General features: G+C 60.4%; 2 protein-coding genes across 2 annotated transcripts; one reads left to right on the top strand and one right to left on the bottom strand.

The window, feature by feature from the left end:
* The first annotated feature begins 239 nt into the window (after positions 1-239).
* LOC119109732 (cleavage stimulation factor subunit 1) lies at positions 240-6,232 on the top strand. The gene is made up of 10 exons (XM_037233481.1): positions 240-279; positions 582-674; positions 1,381-1,508; positions 1,968-2,173; positions 2,843-3,070; positions 3,734-3,894; positions 4,164-4,314; positions 4,513-4,606; positions 4,989-5,120; positions 5,799-6,232. Exons 2-10 carry the CDS (start codon positions 601-603, stop codon positions 5,909-5,911), a joined length of 1,287 nt encoding a protein of 428 aa, XP_037089376.1. The 5' UTR covers positions 240-279; positions 582-600; the 3' UTR covers positions 5,912-6,232.
* Positions 6,233-12,724: 6,492 nt separating this feature from the next.
* LOC119109350 (activating signal cointegrator 1 complex subunit 2) lies at positions 12,725-17,236 on the bottom strand. Its single transcript, XM_037232963.1, has 6 exons — positions 17,222-17,236; positions 16,976-17,032; positions 16,521-16,718; positions 15,446-15,624; positions 13,255-13,455; positions 12,725-12,884 (listed from the first exon to the last, which is right to left on the bottom strand). The coding sequence occupies exons 1-6, from the start codon at positions 17,234-17,236 to the stop codon at positions 12,725-12,727; spliced, it is 810 nt and encodes a 269-aa protein (XP_037088858.1).
* Positions 17,237-19,317: the final 2,081 nt, after the last annotated feature.

The following is a 19,317-nucleotide window of genomic DNA, read 5'->3' on the forward strand; positions in this document are numbered from 1 at the left end:
GGTCATAAGAAATAAAATGTAATATTTCGTACATCATACACGATTTGATCATTTCAAAAACCAAGTTTGTTCCAGTAATATTTCAAAAATGTGTTATTGCGTATTTTAGTATTTATCAGCTAGAAAGGCTTAATTTTCCTGTAGTCTACCATTAACGTCAGAGATTCAGGCTCAGTTCCTCCCAACGGTGGGTGTTATTGCTCGCGCCATTTCAGCAGTGGTTTTTTTTTGACGTGAGAAGTTTACACACGAGCCGCGAGGGGGGCCTGTGGTGTTGAGGTAAATGGCATTGGGCGTAGCATATTATTCCACCTGCGAAAGGTATCCAGTTTTTAAGAAAAGCGTAGGATTTTTTAGGGAGGCGTCATTTGTTTGAACCTCTGGAGCAGCAACAATTTCAATCCACGTACGCCATAAATCCGGTCGCCCATTGGCACACGGTTCCCACCAATTTCAGCACGTTATTTCACATCAGATGGTTTTCTGGCTCCAACGCCAGCACTTCACAGACAAAGGGTAGCATCCTTTTTACCTGTCGTGAACTATTATGCATGCTCAATGAATTGTACATTTGTTTTCAGCTGAAGGGTGGCAAGCATCATGGGAGATACTGAAAAAGTTGATCTCAACAGCCTTGTGAAGGTGCGGGAGGCATTATACCGGCTTGTCATTAGGTATGTCAAGTATGAAATCCCAAGAGTGTTGATGATCAGTGTGAGCAATAGAGGCCTGCTTTTGCTGGCAGCATATACTTCCAGTTTTTGTGCTGTCACTTTGTTGTGGTAATGCAGCCGAGAACACCAATTTTGGGTTTGCTGTTTTATATTGGGGGAGGGCTTTACCTGTATGCAATGTGCAACATGACATGAGTACCTATCATTGTTTTAACAGCTGAGTTAGAAGCATACTGTCTTTTGGAAAATGCATTAGTTTCCCAACAAACTGGAGTTATCAGGCTTAGCCTGTCAAAGGCTGTAACCCATGTATCCCCTGTTAGTGAAATGTTTGAAGATTTGACATTGTACTCTAAATAGTATGTACATTATAAGATGTAAATTTATGTCCTCTAAAATGGGAAATGCTGTTGTGGACAGCATCTGGTTCAAACGACTGCTGATTTCAGGATATGCTGATGTTGTGTCATGCATAGGTTAGAAGTTTGCATTGATGCATATACAGATGTTCTCAAGGCTTTGACCTTTTGATGGGCAAAGAAAGCAAATATACTGGAGTAGTGATGACATTCATCATCAAGCAATGACTTTACAGTTCTGACTCTGCAGTCAGCCTCAGCTGCTGCATGGATGGGAACTAATATGTGGCAGATCTCATCATGGAAAGTGTTCAGTGTTGCTTGTTAACCTACCTTATGGTTCACAGTCAGCTGTACTATGATGGCCAGCAAACGCTTGCCTCAAGCATGCACCAGACCATACACCCAGACCCGCCCTGTCCTCCGTCGGACCGGCTGTTCCGGCTTGTCCTGCTGGGGCTCCAGAAAGAGAAGGGTGAGCAGGCTGGATGTGAAACATGTTGGGATGCTGGGCTTCTTCTGTGTGTTTCCTTCACTGGAATTTTGTGGTGTGTTGGAGGATTGTCATGAAGGCTTGTTTTGCCAAACTCCGAGGCTTCCACCTGCTAGCATCTACACTGTTGACAAAAGTTTCAGAGCGATGATAGTATATTTCAGATGGCAAGGTCATGGAATGATGGCTCTTCTGCTTTGTTGTCATTGCTTGGATCCACTTTGAACTCAGATGCATGTGATTGGCACCCACATTGCCTGCACTTGCAACCTATCACTTTTGGCCACGTCGTAAGACCCCAGAAACTGCATCACGAGTGTGGCAGCTCCGCACCAACCACGGACGTCTCGCTGGGGTCCTCACCTGCGAACCTCGCGGCCGCCGCGGCGCGCGCGCGCGTCACACCGGTGCGGCCGCTGACCCGGCGTGACCTCCGGCCAGAGGCGAGCGACGAGCGCGGCCAGCCGGAGGACCAGTTCACGGCCGGCCTCGACCTCGAGTTCGAGTCGGACATGCCGTCCGTGGCGCCAGAGCCGGCCGCCTACGAGACGTGCTACGTGACCTCACACAAGGGGGCCTGCCGCTCGGCCTGCTTCTCGCCCGACGGCCAACTCGTCGCCACCGGCAGCGTGGACGCCAGCATCAAGGTAGGCCAGTCAGGGTCAGCGGCGGGGGGCGGCGGGTCGGTTAGGTGCTGCTGGGTCGTCGTCATAGTGTGACGGACTGCGGTCTTGGTGCTGGCCGGCCCTGGAGTGCGGCGGGCGGGATCGGCACTGCTGGGCCGACACCAAGACGTGGCCGGCTAGGGCCGTGATGCTCAAGCGCCAGGGGAAGGGCAGTGTTGGTGCTAGGCTCCAGCTTCTTCTGACTGGGGGCGTGCGGTCAGAGCGTTGCTGATGCCGGCCGTGGGTGCGCTCCGCGTGTCAACTGTGCGGTGCTCGGGGAGATTGGCATTACACCAGTATCGTCCCGAGTGGAACGTCACTGAACACACGTCAGTTTGCCAAGTGGCGCATGCACGTGGTGAGCACTGCAGACTGGTGCCGGCAAAGATTTAGGCAAACAAACTGCGGGGTCAGTTTGAACAAAGTAAGCAGGAGCTTGGAAATACCGGTGCATACCGCCGACTCAATGGCACGTGTATGTATTTCATTGCGTTGAAGAGATAGATCGGTTGTACCATGTTTGTACAAATGGGCGATGCCTGTTCGCATGGTCCAAAGCCTGTGTTCCTCCCATCTAGGACATTCCAAGCGCCAGCAGCCACGTGACTCAGTCCTCTCGTCACCCGCGACATGCGCCCGTCCCCTCGACAGATTATCGACGTGGACCGCATGCTGGCCAAGAAGGCGCACGAGCACGGCGACGGGGACTCGGCCGGCCACCACCCGGTCATCAAGACACTGTACGACCACGTGGACGAGGTGACCTGCCTCGAGTTCCACCCGCGCTTGCCGCTGCTGGCCTCGGGCTCCCGCGACACCAACATCAAGATCTTCGAGTACAGCAAGTCGTCCGTCAAGAAGGCCACCAGTGTAATCTCGGTACGCGATTGTGAGGATGTTGCTTACACGAGGCTCTTGTGTGGTGATCACAGGTGTCGGCTTGGATGTGTGATAACGTTCGGGCCTGCATGCCGTTGTACCAGTGCGTGGTGGTACGTTACAACGCAGAGATCAGCACGGCAGCATAGGCAACGGGGCATGCTCGAACTTATGACGTCAGTGCCCGCATCTGCCACTGGCCGGTGGCAAGCAGCGAGCTGTTCTTCTATCCAGTGTTCCCGTCACTCACGGAGGCCGGAACGTACCGGGCTGATGTCGCCGCCCGGCGCGTCATCCAGCGCGTGCTGTGCGCACGGCTGGAGCCGACGTGTGCCGCGTGCCATGCGCACGGCTGGAGCCGACGTGTGCCGTGTGCCATGCGCACGGCTGGAGCCGACGTGTGCCGCGTGCCATGCGCACGGCTGGAGCCGACGTGTGCCGCGTGCCATGCGCACGGCTGGAACCGACGTGTGCCGCGTGCCATGCGCACGGCTGGAGCCGACGTGTGCCGCGTGCCATGCGCACGGCTGGAGCCGACGTGTGCCGCGTGCCATGCGCACGGCTGGAGCCGACGCGTGCCACGTCGCCATGCGCACGGTTGGAGCCGACGTGTGCCGCGTGCCATGCGCACGGCTGGAACCGACGTGTGCCGCGTGCCGTCAGGACGCCATTCCGGTGCGCTGCTTCAGCTTCCACCCCACCGGCGACTACCTGGTAGTGGGCACCGACCAGCCCGCCGTGCGCGTCTACGACGTCAGCACCGCCCAGTGCTACGTCAACCCCTTCGTCAAGCAGCATCACACCAACCGCATCACGTCCACACAGTACGGCTGATGCGCGGCGAGGGCAGGGCTGCAATGCGCGGAGCGAGCCTCGTGCGTCGGTGAATAGCCCGGCAGTGCATGTCACATGCTGCTCGTCGAAGAGCGCACAGCGAGAGCGTAGTGTCTCTCTAGTCTTCGACTGCCGTCAGTCTGTCAGGTGTGAACGTGCGGGACCAGGGGGGTGGTTGGACCACACTCGCGCAGTGTCCAGGCGAACCGAGACGACGAACTGAGCGTGTCCGGTGACCTAAGTTGGGACTGCGTCACAGATGGTCTCCAGACGCGCGGGTATACGTCACCGGCTCCAACGACGGCACCATCAAGATCTGGGACGGCGTGTCCAGCCGGTGCGTCAACACCTTCAGCAAGGCGCATGACGGCGCGGGGATCTCCTCCGTCGTGTTCTCCAAGAACGGCAAGGTGAGGTGGGCGGGCGGTGGCGGCGCGCGGGGCCGGTCCAGACCGTGGACATCTGGCCGCACATGCTCTCCGGTATCCTGTCACACGCGTGGCGCTCCGTTTCTGGGCCGACGTTTGCCGGTGTGTCCCGTGATGGTGGGCCGCGTGCCGCGCCGGGGCCGGGAGGCTCCCTCTGACCATGTGCTCTTGACGCTGCAGTACGTGCTGTCGTCGGGCAAGGACTCGATGGTGAAGTTGTGGGAGCTCTCCACCAGCCGGTGTCTGATCGCCTACACCGGAGCCGGCACCATCGGTAAGCTAAACCCCCGCTGGGGGCGGCCGATGCGCCATCGCGGCAGCGTCGCCTCGGGCGCGCCGGGCGCGGACCGCCGGAGGCGGTGGGACCGCCGCGGGATGGTCTCCACAACATATCGCGCCACGCGTGCGTAGTACCTGTGTGTTCAGGATATAAACAGAGGACGCAAGGCAGTCATCTTAACCTGTGGCACTCGGCTGGTCGTGTGGAATGATTGACGCTGACGACCTGCTGACGCTGCCATGGCACTGTTCGGCATAAGCTTTAAAGCTTGCGTAGTGGCCTGTGGCTTGTTGGCGAGTGATTTTTGTGGGTGCGTCGGTTGCTAGCAGGCCATCCATTTATCTACAATGTACGAGCGTCCACATGTGGCCGTCAGGTAAGCAGTATCACAAGAGTCGGGCCATCTTCAACCACACGGAGGACTACGTCATGCTGCCGGACGAGGTCACCAAGAGCCTCTGCACGTGGGACTCGAGGAACGCCTCCCGCAAACAGCTGATGTCGCTCTGTGAGTGCTGGCGTGGGTCCGGCCGCGGGCCGGCTGCCGGTCGGAGACCGCATCTCGCACCTTAGCACCACCGCAGCAGCGCCGCTCGTGCTACGCTTGCGCGCGCGTTGGCAAAATCGAAACTTTTTTCGTTAACATCTGTCTTGATATTTGGCTCCAAGGCTCGAGCGGTTTCGGTATCTATATCAGTACATGGCTCCGAGACTGCAGTGGTTTCGGTCGTGCTCGCCGGGCTGCTCGGGCGCGCCGGGTCCCTCAGGTGCCGGGAGCGTGCTCTCGGGGGTCCGTTCCTCCTCCGCTGCCCCTAGCGAGGCGATGTAAGGCGAGTCGGGAGGGCAGTCAGATCCGCTGTGCGCTCTGGGCTGGTCGTCACGTGTACGCGTGGCCTCGAGTGTGGGCGATTAGCCGCTCTGTCCTTCTGTTCGTTCCTAGTTGCCACAGCAGCGTAGCCACGGAATGGTGGCTGGTGCTCTCTCATGCGACTATGACCGACCGGCACTGCCCGCTGATGGCCGTGGTGCGCCGCGGTCTGTGATGGCGCGCTGCGGCCTGATGACGAGCTTCGATCTGTGATGGCGTGCTGCGGCCCGTGATGGCGCGCTGCGGCCCTTGATGGCGCGCTGCGGCCCTTGATGGCGCGCTGCGGCCCGTGACGGCGCGTGCTGCTGTGACCCGCAGGTCACAACTCGCCGGTGCGCCACATCATCCACTCGCCCATCACGTCCGCCTTCATGAGCTGCTCGGACGACTTCCGGGCCCGGTTCTGGGTGCGCCGCACGGCCACCCATTGAGCGGCGGGCCGTGACTCCGGCCTCCAGTGACGCCAGTGTGAGTCACTGACCTGGTGACCAGGTGCAGTGACCGGGGAGCCGTCTGGACAAGCGGTGGGGTCAAGTACTCGGCTGTCGGGAGAGGGGAGGGGGTGGCTGACCCCGAGGTCACGCCTGTGGCAAACCGCAGCTGCATGACCTCAGGTCAGGTGCCCGGTCAGGTGACGAGCGGGCGTCGCCGCGACCCCGGCCGGCTCCGGCGTCCCGTCCGCCCGCGGCTCTCACCAGGTCCAGGGGCAAGGCGATGCTCGACCTTATCGATGCCTCGCACGGTAGCGTCCGCTGCGGCATGATGCAACGTCTTCATCGTTGTGTATCGGAACCAAGGCATGCCCTTGCGGCAGGGCTCGCTGCGGCGTAGGAGTGCGTGATACTGGGTCTGCCGGTGCCTGTGTGCTTGTGCCGCTTGGTGTCAGGAGATCCTCGTCATTACAAGCATCTTCATTGTCAATACACAACGTCATCATGTGTGCGTCTTTGTTTAAATATCCGCATAACACCTGTACATAACAAGTTATAAACCACAGCAGTGCGATCGGCACACCGGGCGTGCGGAGCGGCCGGCGCCGGTCCAGACCCGCGCGCTGGCCCGCCCCGCCCCCGCCGCATAACAGTCTCATGTTGGCCCCTGAGGGTCGGTCCGCCGGCCCGCGGCCGCCCGCCGCCGCCGGCCGACCCGCGCCACTAGAACATGCCCCCGCGCTGTTATGCGGTCGCGCCGCGCCGGTGCTGGTGCCGAATTGTTCTCGGGTCTTGCGGCGCCGGTTTCTGTAGCACCTGCTTGTCCGGCCTGGCCACGGGGCCTCGCCGATTAGAACCGGGTCGAGTCGGTTGCGGTCTGCGCGGGTCCTGTAGCACCTGCTTTGTCCTGGCCCTGGCCACGGGGCCTCCTGCAATATGTAGACCCGAGCCGATTTAGAACGGCGGGTCAGGTCTTGCGGCGCCGGTCCTGTAGCACACTGCTTGTCCTGGCCCTGGCCACGGGATGCCTCCCGCAATATGTAGATATCACCGAGCCGATTAAACGCGGGGGTCAGGTCTTGCGGCGCCGGTCCTGTATCACTTGCTTGTCGCTGGCCTCTGGCCACGGGCCTCCCTGCAATATGTGACACCGAGCCGATTAGAACGCGGGGTCAGGTCTTGCGGCGCCGTCCTGTAGCACCTGCTGTGCCTGGCCCTGGCCACGGGGCCCCTGCATATGTAGATACACCGAGCCGATTAGAACGCGGGGTCAGGTCTTGCGGCGGCGCCGGTCCTGTGCACCTGCTTGTCCTGGCCCTGGCCAGGGCCTCCCTGCAATATGTAGACCCGAGCCGATTAGAACGCGGGGTCAGGTCTTGCGGCGCCGGTCCTGTAGCACCTGCTTGTCCTGGCCCTGGCCACGGGGCCTCCCTGCATAGTGTGGACCCGAGCCGATTAGAACGCGGGGTCAGTCTTGCGGCGCCGGTCCTGTAGCACCTGCTTGTCCTGGCCCTGGCCACGGGGCCTCCCTTCAATATGTAGACCCGAGCCGATTAGAACGCGGGGTCAGGTCTTGCGGCGCCGGTCCTGTAGCACCTGCTTGTCCTGGCCCTGGCCACGGGGCTCCCTGCAATATGTGGACCCGAAGGCCGATTAGAGAACGCGGGGTCAGGTCTTGCGGCGCCGGTCCTGTACACCTGCTTGTCCTGGCCCTGGCCACGGGGCTCCCTGCATATATGTGGACCGAGCCGATTAGAACGCGGGTCAGGTCTTGCGGCGCGCGGTCCTGTAGCACCTGCTTGTCCTGGCCCTGGCCACGGGGCCTTCCTGCATATGTGGACCCGAGCCGATTAGAACGCGGGGTCAGTCTTGCGGCGCCGGTTCCTTAGCACCCTGCTTGTCCTGGCCCTGGCCCGGGGCCTCCCTGCAATATGTGGACCCCGAGCCGATTAGAACGCGGGGTCAGGTCTTGCGGCGGCCGGTCCTGTAGCACCTGCTTGTCCTGGCCCTGGCCACGGGCTCCCTGCAATATGTGGACCCGAGCCGATTAGAACGTGGGGTCAGGTCTTGCGCGGCGCCGGTCCTGTAGCACCCCTGCTTGTCCTGGCCCTGGCCCGGGGCCTCCCTGCAATTGTAGACCCGAGCCGATTAGAACGTGGGTCAGGTCTTGCGGCGCCGGTCCTGTAGCACCCTGCTTGTCCTGGCCCTGGCCACGGGGCCTCCCTGCAATATGTGGACCCGAGCCGATTAGAACGCGGGGTCAGGTCTTGCGGCGCCGGTCCTGTAGCCCTGCTTGTCCTGGCCCTGGCCACGGGGCCTCCCTGCAATATGTGGAACCGAGCCGATTAGAACGTTGGGGTCAGGTCTTGCGGCCGCCGGTCCTGTAGCACCCTGCTTGTCCTGGCCCTGGCCACGGGGCCTCCCCTGCAATATGTAGACCCGAGCCGATTAGAACTTGGGGTCAGGTCGTTGCGGCGCCGGTCCTGTTAGCACCATGCTTGTCCTGGCCCCCCTGGCCACCGGGCCTCCCTGTAATATGTATACCCGAGTCCGATTAGAACGCGGGGTCAGGTCTTTGCGGCGCCGGTCCCTGTAGCACCCTGCTTGTCCTGGCCATGGCCACGGGGCCTCCCTGAATATGTAGAACCGAGCCGATTAGGAACGCGGGGTCAGGTCTTGCGGCGCCGGTTCCTGTAGCACCTGCTTGGTCCTGCCCTGGCCACGGGGCCTCCCTGCCCTATGTAGAATACCAGAGGCCGATTAGACCTTGGGGTCAGGTCTTGCGGCGCCGGTCCTGTAGCACCTGCTTGTCCTGGCCCTGGCCACGGGGCCTCCCTGCAATATGTAGACCCGAGCCGCTTAGAACGCAGGGTCAGGTCTTGCGGCGCCGGTCCTGTAGCACCTGCTTGTCCTGGCCGGCCACGGGCCCCTCCCTGCAATAGTTGGACCCGAGCCGATTAGAACGCGGGGTCAGGTCTTGCGGCGCCGGTCCTGTAGCACCTGCTTGTCCTGGCCCTGGCCACGGGGCCTCCCTGCAATATGTAGACCCAGAGCCGATTAGAACGTCGGGGTCAGGTCTTGCGGCGCGGTCCTGTAGCACCTGCTTGTCCTGGCCTGGCCACGGGGCCTCCTGCCAATATGTGGACCCGAGCCGATTAGAACGCGGGGTCAGGTCTTGCGGCGCCGGTCCTGTAGCAACCTGCTTGTCCTGGCCCTGGCCACGGGGCCTCCCTGCAATATGTGGACCCGAGCCGATTAGAACGCGGGGTCAGGTCTTGCGGCGCCGGTCTGTAGCACCTGCTTGTCCTGGCCCTGGCCACGGGGCCTCCCTGCAATATGTAGACCCGAGCCGATTAGAACTTGGGGTCAGGTCTTGCGGCGCCGGTCCTGTAGCACCTTGCCGCCGACCCAGAGGTCACTCCCCCCACCGTCCCCTCAGGGGGTGGTGAGGACGGCGGGCTGTCGGGCCGGCCGGGAGGCTGTGGGAGTCATCGGCGTTGGCCACAGCTCTGTCGGGATGTTTCGCATGGGACGTGCGCCCGCGCGTTAGTTCAGCCCGGGCTCAGTCGCCAGCGCCATCTATCGTGTTTGCCAGCAGGCGTGACCTCTCTCGCCTGACAATGCCGTGCCGCGCAGTCACCGCAGGTCCAACAATGTCGCTCACGCTGTACTGAGGTTAGCGTCGACCCTGCCGGGAGACTGAATGCAGCTAACGCCACACCCTGCACGGAAGGTGCCCCTGTCGATCTACACCCGTCACTGTCCTCTGACGTGCTATAACATTCACCAGTCCCGTCCCTATGTGGGACTTCTCCCCCCCCCCCCCTCCCCTCGTCCGCCACGCCTCTGTTAGGCTACACCCCTCACCCGTCATGTCCATCTGTAAGAATCCCTCATCCGTCACGTCCCTCTGTCAGGCTACACCCCTCACGCGCCATGTCCCTTTATAACGCTACACCCCTCACCCGCCACGTCCCTCTGCAAGCACCCTTAACCCGTCACGTCCCTCTATAAGGTTACATCCCTCACCTGTCGTGTCCCTCTGTAAGGCTACACCTCTCACCCCTCCGTTCCTCTACTAAGCCACACTTCTCACCCGTGACGTCTCGCTCTGGTGGCGGTCCCTGGCGCCGGCCGCCGCGACCGCGCTGCTGCTGTTGCTGCTGCCGCCGCGCCTCCTGGCGGGCGCGCACCTCCTCCGGGTTGGCTACGAACTGGTCGCGCCGCGGCCCGGTCTCGTCCTCTCCGTCCTCGTCCGGCTGGTCGCGACGCCGCCAGCGCGAGCTCGGCAGCGCCTGGTTCAGCGGGACTGGAGCGCCACTGTGGGAGAGGAGGCGTACGTAAGCGGTGACGGACCGGCTGCCGGGCGGACTCACGCTCTCGCGGCGGAGTCCGCGCGGTCCCCGCTGGTCTCCGGACGTCGTAACTGTGTCGTTACCCCAGCCACCTACCGCGATCGCTCCCCGAGCATAGAGAGTTCCACGGTCTCGCGTCCACCGTAGCTGTCTCGGGCCGTATTAGCGGCGTCCTCCCTTCCCCCACCCCCGGCCGCACCCGCCGTCTCTAATCTGCGCCGCAGACTCCTGTTCCTGTCCTGGCGCTCCCCTGCATGCCGCACCTGTCGACCTCGGTCTCTTCCTTGGGCTCCTCTTGGCCGGTGGACACGCCGTCGTACGTGTCGTCGTACTCGTCCTCGTACTGCGCCGCCTCGTACACGCTGCCGTCGGCCGAGAGCGAGCCGAACAACTCGTACCGCTCGCGCAGGCCGCTCTCGCGCAGCGCCGACTTGTCCGCCAGCTCGCGCGCCAGTCGCGCCGTCGTCAGCCTGCGACAGGCGTCGGTGGCCGTCACGCGCACCGCCTGACAAAAGGCAGACACTATGGGGCTGGGCTGGGTCGGGATGTCCGGCTGCACTGTAGTGGGCTGGGCTAGGCTGGGTGACGGGCACCGCAGGAATAGGTGTGCCCGACGGGACTGGGCGATGCAGGTCGCGAAGGACAGCGTGGACTACCACACCGGCCAGGCCTGGGAGTGAGTGAAGATCAGCGGAGAATGCACGAGTCAAACAAGGGCGGTCAATAACTCATGCTGGGATGGATGGTGTGCCGGACATGGACAGGTTCTGTGCTAGACGGGGGCGCGCTCCCTCACGCCGAACGGCTGCAGTATCAGCGTGGGCGCCGCCAGGTCCGAGCGCACAGCAGGAACCATCCGACACCAAACGCGCCCAGGCGAGGACCTGGCCAAGTGCGGTGGGTGGCACACAGAGTAGCCTGGATCCAGCGCACGGGAACACAACGGCGCACGGGGCAGCAGCCAGTGCGGGGCCGCTTCAGATAATCACACAGAGAACGGGTTCCCAGCGCATGTCAGCCACGGCGCGCGTGCAACCATGGAAACCGCAGAGACCGGCGAAGCTTACCAAGCTGTGCAAGAGCTACCAACAGGAAGCCACCCGTGCGCGAGTGTCGTATCGGCCGGACGTGACCGGTGCGCACCCGCGGCCCCCCTGCCCAGCGCAGCGGGGCCGCGGCTGCGGGCGGGTCGCACGCACCGTTTGCCGCGGTGGAAGCAGCTCAGGTCCACGTCGTCGCGCGTCATCACGTCGTACTCGTCGCCGTCGTAGACGTTGCGGCGCGACGCCAGTACGTTGTGAAGCGGGCGGGCGGCGGCCGGCGCCGGCGCAGCGACCGGCGCCGCCGGGGGGGCGGCCGGCGGGGCGACCGGCGCCGCCGGCGGGGCGGCAGGCGGCGGCTGCTCCTTGGTCCGGTCGAGGGCGGCCAGCGACGCCGGCAGCGACTCCTCCAGCAGCGCGTTGATCACCAGCTCGGAGCTGTAGTTGTAGTGCTCCAGGCACGCCTGCCGAGCACGTGGTCGCGAGACACGGTCGGTTCGGATCCAGATATGGCAGCCAGTCATCACGAGCCTACGCACAGTGGGCTGCTGATAGCAGGGCAGCCTTGGTGCGTTTTCAGTATGCATGCAAGATACGTGTTGTGATTCTTCGTGCCAAACAAACTGCGTAACGATTGGTTGGACGCCAGTGCGATCAGCAAGTGTTAACACAACATCCTACTAGAATCCCACATGCAAGGCGACTGAATGCGGGTCCCGCCAGTCCCCCTTACCAACACAAACACACTTGTTGTCTCCTCACCATTGGCTAGTCACGGCCACATTCAGAAGCATCGTCCTGCAACTGCAACCCCCAAGTGGCCGTCGGCCGCCGCCAGCAGCGCGCTCACCGTGACGAAGCTGTAGCTGAGGTCGGGCAGCAGGTCGCGCACGTGCGACACCATCGAGTCCAGCTCGACACCGGTGACGGCCGGCCCGGCCTGGGCGCCGGCCGGGCCGGGGTCGTGCTCGCCCGGCTCCGACTGCGGCGGCGCGGCAGGCTCCGGCTCCGGTGCCGCGGCCGGAGACCGGCCGTCCGGCGCCGCGCCCAGCACCGCGTCCACCACGTAGTCGAGCCGCGCCGGATCTCTGGGCGCGCGGTCAAGGAGACGGCCACAAAGCCCGCGAAGGGAGCCGGGTCGGCGGAGGAGGGACTCCTGCGCCACGGACACGCTGCTGTGCGGGACTGCGCATCGACCATTCATGTAGAATCACCCCGAAGCCCAAGGATGCACACAGCCGGGGCTGATCTACCCCTCCACATGTACATGCTGATGACCTGGGGCATGAGGTGACAGAGTTCAACTACGTTCATGAAATACCACGTATCTGTCTTCGCCCAGTGATGAGTGCACGCTGTGGGCGCCCGGCACGGTCCGGGCGCCGGCGGTCGGCAGCGCCAGCCTCCTGACATCAGCATCAGCCCGAGCAAGGATACAGGTCCGGACAGCCGCGGCGCACGGTCTCCACGTCGTCGCCGATGGCGTACTGCAGGTGGTAGTCAGCCATGAAATGCTGCTCCGCCAGACACTCGGTCATCACCTCCAGGAACTGCTCGCCGCGCGCCTGCAGCCGCTCCCTGTCGCAGACGCGGTGGCGCTGTCGGACGGGCGTACACCGGCGGGCCGCGGCAGGCGCCCGGTACAACCTCCTGTACGCGTATGATCTGGCACGCGCTCAGCATCGCCGTCGCGGTACATGCGTACGGTATTGTAGACCAATGCTTGAATCAGAAAAGCCTGCCGTTTATTGAACCGCAGACAATCTCAATAAGACCTGTGTTGCACCTATTTTCAGCTCTCGTTCGCACAACAGTGATTTGCAGCCTAAATTCTAGGGAATCCGAACAAGAGCCAAGACAAAGCGACTAAAAGCCGCTCAATCCAGATCCAACTGTCACAGCTCGTCAGTCTGTCGCCGTCGCGTCCACACGCTCGGCGGCGACGCACCTGGCCCGGCCCGTCGGCTCCTCCTCTCGGAGCGGCCTCAGGCAGCAGTGGTCCACCAAGCGGCGGAACACGGAGACGAGCGAGACGCGAGCCAGCTGCAGGTGGCGCCGCACCACGTCCGCCGCCGGAAACGCGTCTTCTGGCCCGGCTTCCAGGCACCGCCACAGTCGTGGAATCACCGTGTCATAGAAAGACGCTAGTCTGCCGTGGTAAGGGCAAAGTCTGATTTTCGGGGAGGGGGGGCTCACTTGGGATGAGCTCTCACAGAGACCACGCCAAATGGACGTACGGGGCGTGGAAGAGTCAGTATGGGCAAAAGCTGTGAGAAGGCTAAACAGTGAGCTAGAATCGCCTTTGGGCTAGGGTGGGAGTGAAAAATTCCTGCACAAAAAGATTTTACTGGAAAGGAAAATTCAGTTAACAAAAGCTAGAGCTTATGAGCCAGTAAGACATGATCGGGCAAACAAAGGCATACATTTCAAGTCAGCACTGATGCAATGTCATGAACCTGACAAAAAATGTGCTTGCTTTTTCACATCTTAGGTCATTACGCTGAAACAGGATACATTAAACAACAGTTATTTCATAACAGTGTGATAAGCACCAAAAACTATGTAACACCAACGTTTCGATGCTGTACCTTGCACTTTCTTGCCCCAGGATGTTTTAACACAAAATACACTCCCGAATCATACCATGTTCCTCTCCTTTTCAGCGCCAAAGATTCATCAACAACTCCTCCACTGAACCAGTTCAGTTCCCACACAGAGTACAGCCCCGTCCACCCATAAAACGTCATTGAAGGTCCTGATATTTCGGGTGCAAACTGAACGAAGCCAGTGACCTATTCCTGATAACCCCATCGAGTTCAGCGTCTTACGACCACGTCTGACTGATTGTCGAGTAAACATTGCTGATGAGCATAGCCAGGTCACCCGTGCGATGGTTCCGCGTCATGCAGAATGAGCGGAACCGAGCACTCCTGTCGTGTGAGCCTTATCGTGTGTGCAAGTCCACCTAAGGCAGCTGTCAGTGGCCTGTGCCGAAATTACACTGTGCGCCGGTGGCCTGTAGCTATATGACATGCGCAAAAAGGGCAGTGTGATATTGAGCACAGACGTTCGATATTGTCTGGTATAGAACCACGATGTGCATTTCAGATGTGCTACCTAGCGGTAAACGGCGACGAATCTTTTAAACAGTGACGAGCAGGCGGTGATAAATCCATGTAGATGGCAGCACTTGCCGCCGCGACCGGCGAAATACGCTGGGAATATGGGGAGGGGCAGATAGACAGCACCGCAGACACAGGGGAACTTCAATCTGGCAACGCCTGAGATATTTCGTCATCCAAACCCGCCCAGAGGGAGGGGCAAACAGACAGCACCGCAGACACAGACGAACGGCAATCTGGCAACGCCTGAGATATTTCGCCATCCAAACCCGCCCAGAAAATTCAAAGCCCTTTCCTCTTCCCCCTTTGGCATCCGCAATTCAAACGTCAGACGGGAAACGAATCAAGCGCCAATCCACGGACCTGGTCAACACCACTCAGGGTTCGTCATGTGGTTCACTATCATGTAACTCGTGACGTCACATATCACGCCAATGGCATTGGCCATCATCATAATCTTGGAGCGGCAGGGCCTGCACGCTCGCGTTATGATCGTCGCAAGGGCCGGGCGCAAACACCGATAAGGATGTGCTTTTGCTCTTCAAAACAATTACATGACGTTAACAAAAATCAGAGCTAGGTCCAGACAATGTCGGGTCAAGGCCAAATCGCTTCATCTGATGTGTAGGCTGCAGAGGCTAAATCGTGTTCAAGGGGCCATGGCACAAGCTGGGTTCGAACCCGGGCCCCCAAGTGGGAGCTGAGGACACCGGCCACCCTGCAATTACGTTCCTTTTTGACGACATAACCATATTTTCGTTGACTTTAGTGAAATCAGATTGGACTTCGAAATCAACTTCGAAATCGACTTCGAAACCGATTCGGTTCCACTGGCTTTTGAGCTGAAAATATGGGCACCTCTGGCCCTGGCCCTGGACCTGGGGCCGGGCCAAACCGCTCCGACCCCCTCCACAGTAGGCCGAGCGGCGAGAGATGGCGGGCAACGCCCGTGGCACCAGCCACCACCACACGCCCGCTCACACCGAGCGTCAGCGGGGACGAGTCGGCCGCGCCCACCTGGCCGGGAAGCGGTTCTCGAGGAAGTGGGGGCTGCCGTCTGGATACACGCGCAGGAAGGCGTCCAGCGACGTGGCCAGGTCGACCACGTACTGCGTCAGGTCCCAGAGCTCGTGCCAGCTGATGGCCACCTGGTCCAGCTGGGTGCCGGCCACGCGACCCTCCACCCGCTCCAGCAGCTGGCGACGGCGGAGCGCGCGGCATCAGCGCGCGGCAACAGCGCAAGCACTGCTGTCCGACAGCCGTGTTAGGTGGAGGTGGCAGCGCCCAAAGTACTAAGTTGTGATGGGGACCCCTCGTGCGCTGGGTCGTTATACGCTCCAGCACAAAACCAGCACACAGCCCAGAACTGATGCCGAGAACAAGCAAACTGCTCGGGTGTACTCGCTGCGTAACCGTCTACAGCCTCAGCTAACCTGCTGGAGCTTAGGCATTTTCCGCCCATCTTGAACGACCGTGACGAAAAGGCAAAAATAGCCACGGATCTGAAAATTCTTTATAAACGAGGAGGAAAATAGAACAGACGTTTTGCCTATAAAGATCCGCGTTGTGGACAATGTTGAGCGCCAGGGACGGGACATCTCGAATGCCCTCGACCATCCCAGATTTGCAGACTGTATGGGTGCAGCTGGCAGGTGGCTACATGACTTTTTTCTGCGACCATGATGGCTTGATACAGGGCTTAATGGTCACGGCGTTGCGGATAAGCACAAGATCATAGACACACATACATTAACTCAAGGAAACGAAAGTTTCCCATCCAGCAGATAACCAAGGTTGGGCCCGAGCCAACATTAGTGACATAACACATGCCCACGAGGTTGGACCCGAGTCAGCGCTATGGACATATCACAACACATGCTCCCTCCAAGGCCCCCACTGTCCCATCCCCGCCCCGCACCACACTGAGCCCTACCATACCCCATGTTCACCTGTGCCCCCCATACCCGCGTCTGGGGCAGTACCCACCCTTCCACACCTCAAACGGACCCCGCATCCATCCCTCGGGCAGTACGCGTGCCCGGCGACCCCGACAGAATGCGTGTACCCGCGTACTCCCAATGTTGCGCCTTACCTCAGGCAGGGCGTGTACCGTCAGCTGCAGGTCCTCCACGTACGCCGGCTGGTGGCAGAACAGTGTGGCCAGCTGACGGCCGAGCAGCTGCTCGTTGCTGGCGGCGTAGACGGCGCACAGGTCCATGAGCCGCGCCATATCCCACAGGTAGTTGTCGTACACCAGCCGACCGAACAGTGCCGGGCTCAGGTGGTTCTCCTGCGGCGGGAGCGGGGCGGTGCTAACGCGGCGCACCGGAGCCGTCTGAGGGCCTAGGGGCTCGTGTCCAGAGGGACTGCAGGCTCGCGCTCTCCCCACCTTTCACGGCGGACTGCAGCAGCCATTTTAGAGCCCCTCCCCATCTCCGACCACGCACAACACCTTCAGAACAAACTCCTGAGACCAGGCGCCGACGGTCGAGCGGCGCCACATCTCGCCCGCGCCTGGCCCGCGGAAGCCCACGGGCGTGCGCCGACCTTGCTCTCCTTGTAGGTGGCCATGCGAAGGGCGAGCTTGAGCACGAGCAGCGCCACCTGCTGGACGGCGCGGCGGACGGCCGGCGCGGCCGGCAGCAGCTGCAGCTCGTGCGGCCGGGGCAGCCGCTGCAGCGTCACGTCCAGGCAGGCGGCCAGCGGCAGGTCGTACACCACCTGCGACCAGAACCTGCCGACGCGAGCAGACGGCCACTGAGACAGGAGCCGGCCGAAACGGAGAGACCCTACCTGGGTGCGGCACATGCCGATACGGGCAGGCCCCACCTGAGATCGGAACCTGCGGTGCGGGGAGCCCCCACCTGAGATCGGAACCTGCGGTACGGGGAGCCCCCACCTGAGATCGGCACCTGCCGGTACGGGCAGCTCCCACCTGGGATCGGCACCTGCCGGTACGGGGAGCCCCCACCTGAGATCGGAACCTGACGGTACGGGGAGCCCCCCACCTGAGATCAAACCTGCCGGTATGGGGAGACCCCACCTGAGATCTGACTTTCAACACAAGCAGGCCCCGTGCGAAATCGGGATTGGCCACCACGGAAAGAGGCGTGGAATCAGATCCTGTCGGCACGCGGAGAGGGCGCATGAGATCAGGACCTGATGGTACGGGCAGACCCGCCTGAGATCGGAAAGTGCCCACGAGGGAAAACGGCGACTGAGGCAGAGGACTGACAGCAGCCAGCTGACACAGTTTTGCCAACCTGCCACAACCGGTTAAAACCAGCTGGCACAAATACTAGCGGCAAACACTCAAGCAATGCGGGACATGTTCTCAGACGATGGAGCATCGGCTAAGCTGAAGCCGATGTTCCGTGATTTTAGCTTCCTAAAGTATGGACAAGGTCGCTGACCTGAGATAGCCTTAAATTACCCTTGGTTGGAAAAAGGTATTCAAGTTAAGAGTTGACTGTGTAAGGATACTTGAGAGAACTTCCAACACTGGCTACGAGTTTGATGTTGCTTGACCGTCGTTGAGAGGGAATTCACGACATATAAATCCAAGCATATCACACAAACAAGTTCAAGCAGAGCAACACCTGTGCTGCGAATTTTGTCCTTGCCTTTGCATGCCTAAATTGAACTTCCATCTCACCCCAAACCACCCGAACGCGCCGTATTCCAACAGGTGCCCGGACGCGTCTAACATTGCTGGCAAACAAGCATAGCCTAGAGGGAACACTGTCTTGTAGTCCCACAGTCACGAGTGAATATCGGGTTCGCACGAGTGCCACCACAGCAAGCGCTTGGTCAAGGCTGTCCTGAAAGGATGCTGAAAAACTAAAACTTTTGTCGCGCACATAGTGAGCATAGCGAGTGGAACAATACGTTCTTAGGAAATGGTGCCAGCGGCCCAGCGCCACAGCGACGAGCTCGGGTGCGCGGCACTGGGACAGGGTGTCCCGACGGCGGCTGACCTGTGGTAGGGTCGGCGCAGCAGCCAGCGCAGATCCTTTATGAGCAGGTCGGCGCCGGCCAGCCAGCCGTCCACTAGTCCTGGCTCGTCTGGTGGCCATGTGAACGCTACGTAATCACGTCGCTCCGCCCAGCCCGCATGCTGCAATCACGTGCATACATGACCACATCATAACATGCCATACGAGTCATGGGAACATACAGCACGTGATGATAACCCACAACGGATTTGGAGGCCCATTCGGGCATGGCAGCATGCCTCAAGGGATGTGTCCTTTGACCACATCATGTTAAAAGAGCAAGCATGTCCAGTGATTCCCCATTCGGCCTCACCTGTGTCAGATAACATCTCCACTCATCATGGTTCATGCACACAGCTGTTGTTATTGAATGCCCCTTCCCAACTATAAGCTATTATGGATCAGTTGTGATATGTCCACACACAGTCTTTTCAGCACATCAGATGCACATCAAAAAGTATGTGGCATTAAGAGAGGGTTGTACTCAGAGGACTCTGTCATCATCATCGCAGGAGTCATCATTACATGCCAGTCGAGCTTCATGGCGGCCGGCAGTGACAAGCATGGGGCCAGCTATCATGGCTTTGAGTACATGTCAAAACTGAGGGTGATGATGCTGAAGTCAAGACAAAACCATTTTCTGTGCCCAACTAGTGCCAAACTGTTTGCTGGACACATGCATGGAGCTAGACACAATGCAGCATCTGACCAAAACATACTATGTCTGTGAAAGATGGATGACCACCAGTGAACTAATCATAGTGGGTAGTTGGTACTCACAATGGCATCTACCTCTGACAGGACGCCTCCCTTATTGATGGCGATCTTCTGGTGGTCAATAGGAGGAGGAGAGTCTGACTGGACAGGTCTTGTCTTGGCCTGGCAACGTGCATC

The sequence above is a fragment of the Pollicipes pollicipes genome, unplaced genomic scaffold (assembly GCF_011947565.3).
Source record: "Pollicipes pollicipes isolate AB1234 unplaced genomic scaffold, Ppol_2.1 Scaffold_7231;HRSCAF=8579_pilon_pilon_pilon, whole genome shotgun sequence".
NCBI classification, from domain to species: domain Eukaryota; kingdom Metazoa; phylum Arthropoda; class Thecostraca; order Pollicipedomorpha; family Pollicipedidae; genus Pollicipes; species Pollicipes pollicipes.

Coding starts and splice junctions, on each gene's coding strand:
- LOC119109350 (XM_037232963.1), bottom strand. Junction 15,625..16,520: donor CGGTACACGCCCTGCCTGAG/GTAAGGCGCAAC, acceptor CGCCGTCGCCAG/CTGCTGGAGCGGGTGGAGGG. Junction 13,456..15,445: donor GAGAACCGCTTCCCGGCCAG/GTGGGCGCGGCC, acceptor TTACCACGGCAG/ACTAGCGTCTTTCTATGACA.
- LOC119109732 (XM_037233481.1), top strand. CDS start 601: ATGGGAGATACTGAAAAAGTTGATCTCAACAGCCTTGTGAAGGTGCGG. Junction 675..1,380: donor TTATACCGGCTTGTCATTAG/GTATGTCAAGTA, acceptor TATGGTTCACAG/TCAGCTGTACTATGATGGCC. Junction 2,174..2,842: donor GCGTGGACGCCAGCATCAAG/GTAGGCCAGTCA, acceptor TCCCCTCGACAG/ATTATCGACGTGGACCGCAT.